The sequence below is a fragment of the Capsicum annuum genome, chromosome 2 (assembly GCF_002878395.1).
Source record: "Capsicum annuum cultivar UCD-10X-F1 chromosome 2, UCD10Xv1.1, whole genome shotgun sequence".
In the NCBI taxonomy this organism is placed as follows: domain Eukaryota; kingdom Viridiplantae; phylum Streptophyta; class Magnoliopsida; order Solanales; family Solanaceae; genus Capsicum; species Capsicum annuum.
In genome coordinates, this window is record NC_061112.1 from 130,774,852 (window position 1) to 130,789,519 (window position 14,668).

Consider the following 14,668-nt stretch of genomic DNA (forward strand, 5'->3'; position numbering starts at 1 on the left):
GAAACTTTGAATAATTTCAAATTCAAATTCAATTTCGTACTTGAATCCAAATTCAATTTCCAGTTTCCAATTTTTAGTTTCATTGCGTTCAATGTACTACACTTCAATTTCAACTTTATTCCGGAAGTGACTTCAGTAAAATTTCTTCCGAAAGTCTTCAATTGTTAAACTCTTCCGGAAGTCTATAACGTATTTCCATTGTTGAAGTTATTGAAGACTCCATTTCTTCAAACTTTATTTGTTTAGTTCGATTTGAATAAAATTATTGAAGAAAGTTTTCAATTTGAATTTGAAATTTGTGGAATTTTTTTCTTAAAAATGGTGAATAATAATGAAAAGTCAATGAAATCATTTGGAATTTGATTTGTAGGAGGAATTTGAGTCGTGGAATCTTTAATATAGTTATAATGGCCAAAAAATATTGAAAAATGATAAAGCGGAGAAGACAAAGCGCGTGTACTACACTTCCGACGTTAAAAACTGGGTATAACTTTGCGGGGGATAATTAATTTCACGTTTAAAAAGTTCGGGGGGAATTAATTTCACTTAAAAAAATATAGGTGTGTAATAGGACCCCCGCAAAGTTCAATATGCTCAACTGATAATCCGATCAAACTTCAGGTATTCTTGTGACTATTCTCCCTATAATATATCAAAACTCTACAAGTAATTCGATATTTTATAAAATAATATGATTTAAAATATTTAATAATTAGAATTCAAAGAAGAACATAAATAGAAAATATTGATATTCTTATAAATTTATGAGTACTTAATTCCTCAATTAGAGATAGAAATAAATTATTTTGATATAATTTATTGAGTTTTAATTTCTCTCGTGATTTTAGTGACAAGAGTTTTGCACCATTTCTTTTCTCATCTTATAGAATTATCTGAAACAAATAAATTTCAATGACTTCAAGCTTATATTATAATAATTATAAATTTATAACCTTAATTTAGAGTCATTATATAAATTACCTTAATAATGATCTATAAGAATATTAAATGATAATTAAACTAACATTAAGGATTATTCCATTTGATTGATTTACTTGTCATGTATATTTTTTATATGCCCTTAAAAGAATATTCTATTTATTATAGTATATTTTTAGAAGATTGAATATAATATTAGAAACTCTATAAGGTAGTAGCTGAAATCATTACAAATTTAATTTTTTATTAAGTTATTTTGATTTTATATTTTGAGTTAAAGTGATTGTTTATTTAAAATGAAGGAAAATTTAATTAAAAGATAATCGAACAAGTGATAAGAAGAAACCAATTACTTAAATTCAAGTGCAATGATCTTTAACAAGAAGAATGAGGACAAAAATAAAATAAAACTACCATCACTTGCTATGTGTAATAATTTTATTTGACCAACAAAAATTAAAATAGCAAAATGAACTTTATAAGGACTACCAAACGTACTACATCCTCTCTTATATATAGTTATATATAATTATAATAATAATGTAATTATTGAGCGTTCGAAGCGCAATGTAGTCAACAACAACATCATTTGTTTGAATAGCTAAAAAAGAAAAAAGAAAACATGGAGCACAACGTAATCTGAAAAATGAGATGCACAAAAAGTTTTGGCTGTCATAGTGAAATATATTATTTTGATAATATAAATAAACATTTTATTATCAAAGTTGGAAGAAATCATTTAAAAAGAAAAACCACAAACTTTATGTACTAGTTGCGTTTGTAACTTTGCCCACTACTATCCTATGCTTCAAAAGACATCGGCATAAGTTGGTTCGGACACCACAAGTTATCAAATAAAAAAGTTTTAGGGTATGTTTGGTATGATGAAAAATGTTTCTGGAAAATATTTTCCTATTTTTCCTTATTTGGTTGTAATAAAATATTTGAAAAACATTTTTCACAACAACTCATTTTCCTCAATTTGAGGGAAAATGACTTCCCTCATGGGCCAAGGGAAGTCATTTTCCAGAAAAAGACAAATGTAACTTATGACTCCATCCTCAGCCCAACAACACTCATATTCACATGACTCAAAAAATTCATATTTCTAAAAAATTTACATTACTCAAAAATATTTTTCACTGTGCTTTGCTTCAATTTTTCACTGATTGAAATAAAAAATAGTGAAACCCAAATTTTTCCCATTTCTAATGTTCATTGAATGTATTGTTATTTTCATATGCATAGAGGAAAACCTACCTATGTTACTTTTGCTAATTGCATATTTCATTTTGTCATCGATGTAACTTGTTTTATGAGATTGAATAAGCTTATCGTTCCATTATATTTCTATTGATTGTAGTATCTTGAGATTGTCCTGACAAAATATTGAAAAGTGTCTTTTATATTTGCTAATTAATAGTTGCTTAAATTTAATGATTGTAATATTTTAGTATTCGATATTGATATTATTTGTTATACTTAAATTAGTTCTTACAAATTGTTGAGTTGCTAGAGACACTAATATACTAGTTAACAGTTAGTAGTATTTTCTAAAAAAATATTTTTTCACTCACCAATCAAACATTAGAAAATATTTTTCTAAAAAATAATCTCTACTCACCAACCAAACACCATAAAATATTTTTCGAAAAATATTTTCCACTCACCAACCAAACATGATAAAATAAGTAGAAAATCAACTAATTTTCCAGGAAAATATTTTCCATCATACCAAATACACCCTTAGTTCAAATTCTATATTTGTCTTAGGAAATTCATTTAATATACACAAATTATTGATGTAGAACCCAATAACTCAACAGGACGAATCCAAACTCATAAACTTCATATCCGGACTCCGCCTACAGAATATCTCCTGGAAAATGAGTTTGTCAATGGATCCACAGCTCCTGAGCTTGCTTCAAAATACTCTCCTTTTCCTTTCCTCCCAAATACTGCAAAAACCATTCTACAGAATAAGAACACTCAGAAAACAGATGGGAACTGGGAAGGTACCACAACCGTACCGGATACTCAAAAATACCTGTTGGTATTTTATTTTTTCTTTTGTTGTTGGCAAGGGAACTCAGGTGGCTCAAGGTAATCTGCGTTTCAGTATAATAACTCGCAAGTTACGCAGGAGAGGTAAAGCCCACTGGGCAAAGCTCGTCCGAGAAAGCATGTAGGGGATTATCACAAAGGCAGCCAACTCGGTCACCGCTGCAGATCGCGCCTGTTGGTATTAAGCAACATAGCTTAGAAACAATTCCGTGCATCGTAAGGCAAACATGCAAAGATTTGGACAAACTATCGTTCTGTTCTTAGACCACCCTAAAATCCTTTTCCACTAATCTACCTAGTTCCTGTTTAAGGATAAGCTAAAGTTACACAAGTGAATGATTTCCGAAAGAACGCCGGCTCTGGAGATAGTTTGATAAAAAAGAGTTCACAGACTATCAGAACTAGAAAAAATGTTCTCCAAAACATTTGGACCAACCCAACATGGAAAACTAGGACAACTATACCAACACAACCATAGTAATGAAAATTCACTATCAGAAAATCAAGATTAAAGGTGGTGGTTCATGAAGAAAATAAGAACGTTGGAAGCAGAGTGTAGCAATGTGGTACCCGGGTTTTGTATGACAGGCTTCAAAAAGAGTTGTTGTCTTTGAGGAAGTCCTGAGAAGCTTACCACCATAAAAATCCATTGCCGTCCCAGTTCAAGTCCATGCCATGTATTGTCCGCTTTGGACGATCTGGCATAATAATTTAGAAAAGGTAGAACTAAATAACTTCTTTGGCTTGGTTTGACTTTCGGGCTATGCCATATCAAGCCCCCCCAAAAGTGTGCCAACTGTGTGAACCTAAGCTCTTTTTCATAAAGAACTTCACTTTCTTCTCTCATTCAAATGAGGGACTCACCTAGGGTGTCATGTGCACCTCGTCTTCCGAAGCGTGACAGCCCAGAAACCTAATAGTCCTGTTTGACCTTCCCTCATCCACCAGAGCCTGTCAGGGACGTCACACAATCCCTTTAGACAGGGATTTCCTTAGACAGAAACATAACTTCCTCTATTTTTTATCAAATTCTTCAGGTGTCCCTAGATTCTTATGAAGAAAATTGATATGTTGAACAAACCCACAGAAGCTGAGTACAAGAAAATCAAAAGAGAAGAAGCAATAAAAGAGAAATGACAGATGATATATGAAGCAGAACTCCTTAACAAGGTACGCAGACACCCAATAATATCATCAGAATTTCAGAAATACCCACTACCAAAATATTAACTTTGTGCTACTCTGCTACTGAATTGGGTCAAGAACATCTTAAAAATGCATTTATTAGCCGAAAATGAGGAGCTAATCACTTGGTTCATCAGATTGCATTATATAAACAAAGTGCAACTGAATGATATTACTTGACAGGAATAAAGTTTCAATTCATTTGTAAAATGAGGGAACTACATGTTGAGATACACAGAAGGAAATTCAATAAGAATAGATGAATTTTGATTCTTTTTGCATATTACCAACAATTGTTTCCCTAATGGAACACCACACTTAAACCTGTCATTGTCTTGTTCTAAGATCGAACTCTGGGATGTTTACAAAGGGGTGCCACTAAAATCTGTGTAAATAATCAATACCTGTAACAGGAGTGTGTCGAGAATCTTAAGCAGTGAATGCGTTATGCCAGCCTGCATCAAGTTCTTAGTGCTTCGGCTTCTTTCTTCCACCAAATAATGGAAAAACAGCAGAGGGTAGTTCAATTAACTATGGAGTAATGCATTTCCCTCATCCTTTACCTCCATCTCTACTCAAAAAATCAGGACTGGTTCTCAATTTGCTTTTACTACTTATGGTAAATCAAAGGTTTGAATCATTCTTTCCAAGTACCAAAATTCAACTGAAGCTGATCTTCGCTGAGATAAAGCACATTTACTATCAGAAAGTGGCAAACTCCCTAAAAGTGGCATATCAGGATCATGATAAGCCATTCATATCGCAGCTGGGAAGAAAAATCCACATCTTTCAACATCATGTATAATAATATCTTAAACACCATCCAATATTGCAGTCAAATTTCTAATTCACGAGAAATAATGTAGTAGAACAGAGGTTACCTCTTGCCAACAAACATTCACTAGTATAGGTTACCACTTGCCAACCTATTCACACAGCGCTGAAGCACATAACCGACCATTATGCTACCAACTGTTGGACTACATGGAAAAGACCATGTTACCACCTGCCAACAAACATTCACCAATACCATCACGAAGAAAGTTATGTCAATCAACTTTCTTTAATCTGCTTATTGATAGAGCTCGATTGTGTTGCAAATAAATCAGAAAGCTCAGAAACTATTCTATTGTATGTCGTCAATCTCTGAACGTCCTTCTGTACAGCTGATGAGCCCTTGCTTCATCGCCTCTCTCCAAGTGGCTTGCGATCAATTTCTTATAAACAAGAATGTTCGGTGTCAAGGATTGACCAACCATTAAAGAGAGAAACTCATCCGCTTCTTTCAATCTCCCACATTGACACAAAGCAATAATTAATGAATCAAAAATACAAGTACTAGGAGAGATCGACCTATACTGCATCTCATAATAAAGCTTAAGTGCTCCCTCAACGTCTCCTACGTTGACATAACCAGCAATGAGATAAGCATAGATGTTTTGATCTGGAACGAAACCTTTATCCATCAGCGTAGTCAATAACGTATCAGCACACTTTGCACTTCCATTTTCAGAAAGCTTGGCAACAAGTTTGTTAAAAGCTAAGCAACTAGGAAGGAGCCCATTTCCTATCATCTTATCACAAAGTTTCAAGCTTTCTTCTAATCTTCCCACTTCCGAACAAACCTTAATCAGATGATCAAATGTTTCGCCAAACGGTTTCATATTCAAACACTCCATTTCATCCATCAGCTTAATCGCTTCATCTACCCTCATCTCCTCGCAATACGCCCCAATGAACGAATCATACACCACTGCATTCCCTTCAAAACCCCGCCTAATCATTTCATCATAAACCCCCCATGCAGACTCCAAATCTCTCATCCTCACCTTCGCAAGAAGGATCAATGAACAAGAAATCGTATCAACTATCATATTTTTTTGCAACATTCTCTTCATCAACCTCAACCCGTCTTCAATCCTTCCTTCCTCAATCATCCCATATATCAAACACGTATTCACAACAACCCCAGGTCGACTTCTTTTCCCATCACATTTCTCTACAACATCCAAAAACCTCCCTAACCTCCCTTCTTTACACAAACCACTAATCATAATTCTAGTTGTCATTTCATTCGGATACACCCTTTTCTCAATCATGTACTCATACAAACCCCAAACCATACAACTCTTGTCCGATTTCTCCACTACATGCAACAATGTATTATAACTAATCACACTAAGCATAAAACCATTTTCATCCAACAGTTTACAAACATCAAGAACATTATCTATCATTCTCAATTTCCCACAACACTGTACAAACAAATCAAACACAAACGGACACGAATCAACTAACTTATAACTACCAATTAAAGAATCAAGAACCACAAACACATTTTCTTCTTTCTTGAGAACAGATTCGACTAACGCGTTAGCATGCTTAACAAGCTTAGATTTAGCAAGAATATGAATAATAATACAATAAATGAAAACCCCATGTTGAATTTTACAATTTTTTGCTGACCAATGAAAGAAATTGAGGGCATTTTTGGCATCTTTAGGTTCTTTGAGGTGTAAGAGTATTTCTTGAATAATTGGACTAGTAAAATGAAAAGATTGGAATTTTTGGGTTAAAGTTTCCCAGTTTTCTCGTTTGCGTAAGCAATTGCATATAGAAGTGATGATGGGGGAATCTTGAAGTTGGAGTGAATGTGTTGAAAATGGGATGATTTGGTGGAGAGAAATGAAGAAAGGGGAGATTAAAGAGAGTAAATTGGAAGATAAAGGAGGGATTAGACGAAGTGCTAAGTTCATTTTTGTTTGATACGAGAAATGCTTAAGCTTAAAGAGGTTGTTTTATCATTTTATGTTTATGGTGGCGGGTTGGGAAAGGGTGGCGCAGGGGATATGTGAAGAAGAAGAAGAAATGTTTTTCTTTTCTTTATTTATTATTATACTAGGGACCGTGCACGGATGTTTTCGCAATACTAATGTGAAAAAGAAATTCAATTATATGAAAAATTATTTCCTACTTATTTTAATTATTTAATATAGAAATAAAAGAAAAAGAAAGAAATGTAGCACAATAAATCAATGTTAGCATTCAGTATGGAATAAAATTGAGTTTGTTAGAATGGTCCAACTAATACAAAAAGTGATTATATAAATGGATAAAAATCTAGCTAGATTTTTACAGTTTCGTTTGGACATTCCTCAAAAAATACATAACACACGTCTCATTTAAAAATTTCAAATATATAAGTTGTGGAGACATATATCGATTTCAAAATATTTATTGCATCATAAAATTATCGAAATATCTTTGATAGTTATTTAATAAGGAACAAAAAGATATTTATAAAAAATACTACCATGTATAATTCAATTACAGAGGTCTAAAAAATATATTATTAAATAATATATAAGGATATAACTAATAACTATAAGAGAAAAGCAATATGCATGCGTTACCATTTTATTGCACTATAAAAATGAGGATAAAACTAACATATATAAAGAAAAACAATATGTATGTGTAACCATTTCATTACACTCTAAAATTACTGAAATACCCTTGATAGTCATTTGATAAGAAACAAAAAGATATTTATAAAAATAATACTATCATGTATAATTCAATTACAAAGGTCTAAATAAAAATATTATTAAAATAATAAATAAGGACAAAACTAATAAATATAAGAATAAAGTAATATGCATTGTAATCATATTATTGCATTATAAAAATGAGGACAAAACTAATAAATATAAGGAAAAAATAATATGTATGTGTAACCATTTTATTGCATATTAAAATTATAAAAATATCCTTGGTAGTCATTTAATAAGGAACAAAAAAAGATATTTATAAAAAAATACTACCATGTATAATTCAATTACAAAGGTCTAAATAAAAATATTATTAAAATAATACATGAAAACAAAATTAATAAATATAAGAAAAAAGCAATATGCATGTGTAACCATTTTATTACACCAAAAAATGAGGACAAAATTAATAAATATAAAAAAAAAATCATATGCATATGTAACCATTTTATTTACTACTTTATATAAGTGAAGATTGGGATAATTAAAATTATGACAATATCCTTGATAGTCACCGCAACCTTCACTTATATATATCGAAAAACTCTTGGTAGTCATTTAATAAGGAACAAAAAGATATTTATAAAAAAAATACTATCATGTATAATTCAATTACAAAGATCTAACTAAAAATATTACTAAAATAATACATGAAAACAAAACTAATAAATATAAGAAAAAAACAATATGCATATGTAACTATTTTATTGCAGTATAAAAATGAGAACAAAATTAATAAATATAAGAAAAAATCATATGCATGTGTAACAATTTTATTTACTACTATATAGAAGTGAAGGTTGGAGTGATTAAAATAATCAAAATATCCTTATAGTCACCCCAACCTTCACTTATATATAGTAAATAAAAACTAATATAATAATAATAATAAATAGAATTAGAATAGAAATAGAAATAATAGTAGTAATAGTAATATTTTACTACTAATAAAGTAAAGTTTTGGCACTACTAAAAGACAAATTAATAGTATTATCAAGCTTTTACTTATATATTAGTAGTGGGGGAAAAATAATAGTAGTAATAGTAAAAAAATGGCAATAGTAATAATAATAATAATAGTAGTAATGGTGAAAAAATGAATAGTAAAATAATAATAATAACAATAGCAAGTAGGCACTAAAAAACAAAATAGTAGTACCAAAACTCTTCATTTACATATATATATATATATATATATATACACACACACACACACACTAGAGTAGATAAACATTTTGAATTTGCATATAATTTAATTTGTGTTTAATATTAGTTGCATTTATGGTTTAAACACTAATTTGGCATACAAACCTCATAACAACCATAATTTATAAATACAAAAGCAAAATTTCATCCTTTACAAAGTGACAACCATACAAGACAATTCATAAATAAAATTATACATATAATACATGAGCATTCGAGTCATCCTAAGCATAGAAGACTATCTATAGAGCAAATATATATATATACACACTCAAAACACGTCTTACTTTGTAAGAATAATGATAATTGTAGAATCCATATCTTTGATAGTGTCTTGAGTAGTATCCACTAACCAAATAATGATACAAGTGGCATCTATTACTTTGGTTTAGACTTGGAGATATGATGATTAAGAGAAGAAGACATTTTATTCTACAATCCTTTGCTCACAAGAGCACACACACATTACTTCAAAGAGCTGGCAGAAGAATATATGGCATCATCAATTCTTTTTTTTTTTCTTTGAGTAACCGAAAAAATATGTCTGTCGTTAATGCCCGGTCCCTTCTACCCTTCCAAACTTAAATACCAAACCTGGTTCATGAAGCAGGCCGTTGCTGCCCAGGCCTCAACCTTCCTCACGTAAATACAAGACTTAGTTCACAACAGGATGCAAATATATTTAACTTAACGACAACATTGAACTGTAAATCTGATGCAAAGATGCTAGCTAAGCTAACGCTGACGCAGGATGTCAAGAGAATGGAAGAATCTTTTACCCTGGGACTTCAAACCTCGCGCGAATGGAACAAGCCAATAGCAGAAGCTGTAATTTAAGATCTTGTATCAAAGTCTTTCATGCGCGAAATAATCCAAGCACAGGTTTATATTTCTCACCAGCGTTCCTGAGGCCGACCATCTGGAAACACGGGGGCCAAAATCTTTTCTTCCTCCTTCTGTGCACCATTAACTTGTGTAGTCGGTTTGCTATCTTCATCATCACTGAAGTCGGGAGGTAGATCATCACCATCATCACTCCAGTCATCATCGTCATCTTCATCTAATCCATCAGTCCCTAAGTTATCAATGTCGGACCAATCTTCATCTTCCTACAGCATCAATTCCATATTTGGACTCAGTTTTTTCTATTTCAGCAGAATCAGTTCGTGGAGTGGTTCTCCGGGGTAATCTTGAATGAGAAACAAGGGAGCGAAGCTTTTCCTTGATGAGCAATAACCTGTTCTTTTCTATCAAGTGTGAATCCTGATAAGCTTCACGTAGAAAAACTGAGTCTCGATCCCCTTTCAAAGAGACATAGAACATATCAGGATGTCTTATCAGCATGCCTCTCAGCTGTTGAGAGAATCTAAATTCTTCCCTGAAATGAGTAAGGTGATCATCAAGAGTCCTTTTCTCGACTGCGAGGCTCAGAATTTCATGAACCACACCACATGCGTGTTTTTCCTTATCCGAAGTACCAGGCCTTATTTCAGAGAAATCCTCATACGGTGAAATGTAAGGCATGTCTCTAAACTGACTAATCCTTCTCATCTCACCCTTTGAAAGTTTAATACCTTTAGGAAGCTTCACCCTATTGAACCTTGGTAGTCTATCAATGATCAAATCCTTCTCTTCCAACTCTCTTTGCCAATTCTCCTCTTCTGCAATCTGTGCAGAGGCGCAGTAACACCTCTTATTACCCACCCAATTCTCAGAACATGAACATTGGTCTAAGCATGATTCTGAGAAAGCAGAAAAAATTATGAATATACATTTTATATGTGTAGCAAAAGCAGATTCAAGACACGGGGTCCCCCAAAATCTGAAGGAATGACATACAAATTTAGTACCCAAGTGTGAGCCAACACAAATGACACAAGCACACCTCTACAATTTCTCCAACAGTGTCAAAATTTCTTTTTTATTCATCAGTATCATATTTCTTGATATATTCTCCAACAGTGTCAAAATTTCTTTTTTATTCATCAGTATCATATTTCTTGATATACTTTATAATGATCTTCTTGAACTTGCTCTAGTTCTTGTAGAACCTCTTCAACTCTTCACTGAGATATTGAGCTTAAACAGTGTTGAGGCAACTCGAATCACAAAGTGTCATAACATATCCAACTACAATTGATGTTTCAATTATAGTGACATCCTAACATGTTCTTTTCTTGTGGAGTTCTACAACTCACGTTATAAGATGTGAAGATCAATATTTAACATCAATAGGATAGCTTTTCACCTTAGGTAAAGCAGTGTAGGGCAACAGTAGAAACCCAATTCAGTTTTTCTTATCAAAGTCTAAATAATACCAAGCATGTCAAAAAAAGTGAATACAGACTGAAATGCTATAAATGGAAAGATAATTTTACTTAGAATACTACAACAACAACATACCCAGTAACAAACTATTCAGGTAACTAATGACGGGGGCAGACTGATTACCTGAGCTGTCTCTGTCGAAACTACCTTCTGTGCTGTGAGATCGCACTTGTTTTCAACAAGAAGTTTGTTCGCGTTATCACTTGCATATCGATCTATTTCACCCAACCATTGCTTGACATTATTGAAGCGCTCTGGATCGGTTACATCACAAACCACCTGACAAAGATGCCATCAGAGTAAAACATCGTGACAAATGAGATACTACAATGTCAGAAAAAAATATCTGAGGGAACACAACTTACGATTATGTCGTGAGCACCACGATAGTAACTGCTGGTAATTGTCCTAAAATGCTCTTGACCAGCAGTATCCCACTGCATCTACCAGGGAGGTGAAAATGCATCAGAAAAGACATTAGCCTCTTAAAGGAACAAAATCAAGAGGAGAATGGATCACAATTTCAGGTTAATATATATAGTAAGTAACCATAGCAAACTATAGGGAATGGCTAATTGTTTTTCATTTGCCATTATTATAAAAATAAAAAACCATAATGCATGCGAACTTCTCATGAATGGGGAAGGAAGAATTAGATGCTTACAATTTGAAGTTTAATGGTTTTCCCATCCTGTTCAACTGTGAGGATTTTCTACAAGGAAAAAGAAAAATGTTACTAATATCCCGCTTAACTATTACTATCGAGACATTAAAAAGAACAGGAAGATTCTCTTACGAAGTCCACACCAATGGTGTTGATGTAACTCTCAAGATATGAATCATCCTGAAAAGAGAAAAGAACCAACAATGAGAAAAGCCTATTTGCTTCCACAAAGATTGTCAAACTTTACAATGTAATAAAGTGATAGTTTAAAAGGCAAATGAACTATGTATTTGACATTCAAATCAGCAAATCAAAGCTTAATGAAACAGAAGCATTGCTTTAGCAGTTCACCCTACATAAGTTGAACTCCTACCACCCAAAAAGAAGATAAGAATACTAGACATGGACAAAGACACAAGCATCTGTCTGAGCATGTATTATTTTTAATTCGAGGAGGGTGGGAGAGCACAAGAGGAGATAACCAGCAGCAAAAGGGAGGCATTGCCTTTGTATCCAAAGGTCGGCCAGGCCCACTCCCCTTGCTGCTATGCAGTTATTTCCTGAAATCTAGTGCAAGTTAGAGTTTGTTTACTAACTGAAACTGATTTTTGAGTCAACAGTTTTGGTTGCATTTCACTGCCTCCTTGTATAGGTTTCCGTATTTCACGATCATTTAACAATTTTCTCTCTGTATTGCTAGATGATTGCGTGAAGCTTGGTAAAGCTAATGGGGCACTATAATATCACCAACAAAACCAGAATAAATTTTCTTAATAAAGAGATTATTCACTGACCTACTACTAAAAAAATGTCCAGATCAACCACGATAGAAAGCGTATCAGAATTAGGAGCAGAGGCTTTATGAGGTAAAGAACCTTTTGATGAAGCAGGAAATTCAAAATTTTTATTCCTAAAGCTATTGAGAAGCCTATGGGGTTTAGTAGCTATAAGTAAACTGAGATGATATATGCAATAAGCTCATGAGTTTTGATAACTGGGTGATTATGTGATCCTTTGTTCAAAGGAGAGCTTGTTCTAGAAAATCCGATAATTAAAAAGAGAAACATAAATATTATTCCCATCTCAATGTTTTCCCTCTATTTCCCTCCGACCAACCAACAACAACAATATACCCAGTGAAATTCCACAAAGTGACATCTGAGGAGGGTAGAGTGTATGTAGATCTTACGATTAACTCACAGAGATAGCCCCTCAAGCCAGCCATAACAAATAAAAGCAATACTATAAACAAAAAAGTAGAAGGAAGAACAAACATAAAAAGACTAAAGGTTCGACAGAGAAGGTTACAATTCATTTGCAATCTGACAAAATTAAAGATTAGATTTGACTGTGAAGAGTTACAAGAATCAGTTAAGACTTGTTCTATTAGCATATTTACATTAATTATTATTGTGAACATGTTCAATGAGAATCATTAGACTAATTTGATTCCGTTGGAATGGTATACTGGCATTAGTTATCACTACAAAAACTAATCATTAGTGAAGCCTTGCAACACCATTGGAAATGCTTTCTCCACGAACTGTCCACTTTCTTTGAAGCCCACAAAACAAAATTGAAATGGCTTCTAGGTTTTTTGTGTTAGGTATCTTATTTGGGATTTATTTAGCAGCTGACCACAGCCCACTTCAATATTTTTGTGTAACGGACCCTACAAGCTAGGTATATTACTATATGGAAATAAGCATCATTTACTAATCATTTTTTGGCTCTTTTCAATTAAAATAACTACTTGTGAATTTTATAACAAACTCAATTCGGAAAATGAAGAACCGAGCATGCTTAAAGAGTTGTATAGATACCGTCAAGATGCAGCCTTTCACCCGAAGGAAATTCAATATTTAGAGACTCTCATGACTATACAGATGATTCAAGTGTCTAAAAAAGTGTTTAGGTTTTTTCTTCTTATTATTATTATCCACAAATGCATTTGAAATAAGTTGCACATTAAAAAGCCAAAAAAATTGATAAAATTGCACTAATCGAAAGAAGAAGTAAAAGGAAAGAGAAGTAATATTAGCTACATAAACTATCTAGAGCATGAATCAAATTTGATTGCTTCTCAATATCTCATCACGTGTAGATATAACCATTCTTAGTGAAAGATGGGCTGTCAAGAACGTAGAGGAGGTAGGATGGTCCGAAGGGATGAAAGCCGTTACCTGGTTCTTTGGACCACCAATGCACGATTGATCAACATTTGATACTATTTGGCACAATGTGGGAGAATTTTCTTTCTCGGCAACCAACAATGAAAGTCTGTAGGTTCGACTTGTCAGATGGTTTCATAGCGATGGGAAGAATCCCCATTTTCCACCCATACCAAAACTTTGGGAAGAGTAAGCCTTACAAGAGAAGGAATAATCAATATAATGATCATTCTTGAACAATGTATAACACTAATGGGTAAAGATTTGAATTATAAGGAACCAAAATGTAGAAATATGTCAGGTGACATTTTGATTACCTAATACATGAGATTCGGCCAAAGTGAGGCAAAAAAATCTCCCCCCGACTTTTAGCAATCTTTTAACCTGGTCAGTTTCAGAACATTAAGACATGAGTCAGAACACAGCGGACTTGATCATTTGCCTAAAAATGATATTATATTGAGAGCATACATCAAATGAATGTACTGAGAGAAAATGAAAATCAAGTTTTATTTTTAGAATGAACACCTCAGACAAATATTGAGTTCCTAACTTTGATC

The 14,668-nt window shown here is 32.9% G+C and overlaps 3 protein-coding genes across 10 annotated transcripts in view; all 3 read right to left on the minus strand.

The window, feature by feature from the left end:
* Nucleotides 1–2,619: 2,619 nt before the first annotated feature.
* On the minus strand, nucleotides 2,620–7,076 carry LOC107859453 (pentatricopeptide repeat-containing protein At1g66345, mitochondrial). 6 transcript variants are annotated; one of them, XM_016704476.2, is made up of 5 exons: nucleotides 4,593–7,073; nucleotides 3,868–3,954; nucleotides 3,574–3,701; nucleotides 2,987–3,175; nucleotides 2,620–2,897 (listed from the first exon to the last, which is right to left on the minus strand). In XM_016704476.2, exon 1 carries the CDS (start codon nucleotides 6,942–6,944, stop codon nucleotides 5,328–5,330), a length of 1,617 nt encoding a protein of 538 aa, XP_016559962.1. In that variant the 5' UTR covers nucleotides 6,945–7,073; the 3' UTR covers nucleotides 2,620–2,897; nucleotides 2,987–3,175; nucleotides 3,574–3,701; nucleotides 3,868–3,954; nucleotides 4,593–5,327. The 6 variants fall into 6 exon arrangements, with proteins under 6 accessions (XP_016559962.1, XP_016559960.1, XP_047262932.1 ...); XM_016704474.2 differs by lacking the exons at nucleotides 3,574–3,701; nucleotides 3,868–3,954 and having other exon boundaries at nucleotides 4,593–4,868; nucleotides 5,070–7,073; XM_047406976.1 differs by lacking the exons at nucleotides 3,574–3,701; nucleotides 3,868–3,954 and having other exon boundaries at nucleotides 4,593–4,954; nucleotides 5,070–7,073.
* Nucleotides 7,077–9,228: 2,152 nt separating this feature from the next.
* Nucleotides 9,229–10,680, minus strand: LOC124896019 (protein WHAT'S THIS FACTOR 1 homolog, chloroplastic-like). Its single transcript, XM_047406978.1, has one exon. The coding sequence runs from the start codon at nucleotides 10,494–10,496 to the stop codon at nucleotides 10,047–10,049; it is 450 nt and encodes a 149-aa protein (XP_047262934.1). The 5' UTR covers nucleotides 10,497–10,680; the 3' UTR covers nucleotides 9,229–10,046.
* LOC107859454 (ras-related protein RABD2c) overlaps nucleotides 9,229–14,668 on the minus strand; it is a 13,606-nt gene continuing 8,166 nt past the window's right edge. Inside the window, exons 3-8 of one of the 3 annotated variants that reach the window (XM_016704477.2) lie at nucleotides 12,070–12,117; nucleotides 11,938–11,985; nucleotides 11,639–11,716; nucleotides 11,397–11,552; nucleotides 9,843–10,687; nucleotides 9,229–9,771 (exon numbers count right to left, since the gene is read on the minus strand). In XM_016704477.2, coding sequence (XP_016559963.2) covers nucleotides 10,676–10,687; nucleotides 11,397–11,552; nucleotides 11,639–11,716; nucleotides 11,938–11,985; nucleotides 12,070–12,117 — 342 coding nt within the window. In that variant the 3' untranslated portion in view covers nucleotides 9,229–9,771; nucleotides 9,843–10,675. The other 2 variants (XM_016704479.2, XM_047406979.1) reach the window with 2 other exon arrangements.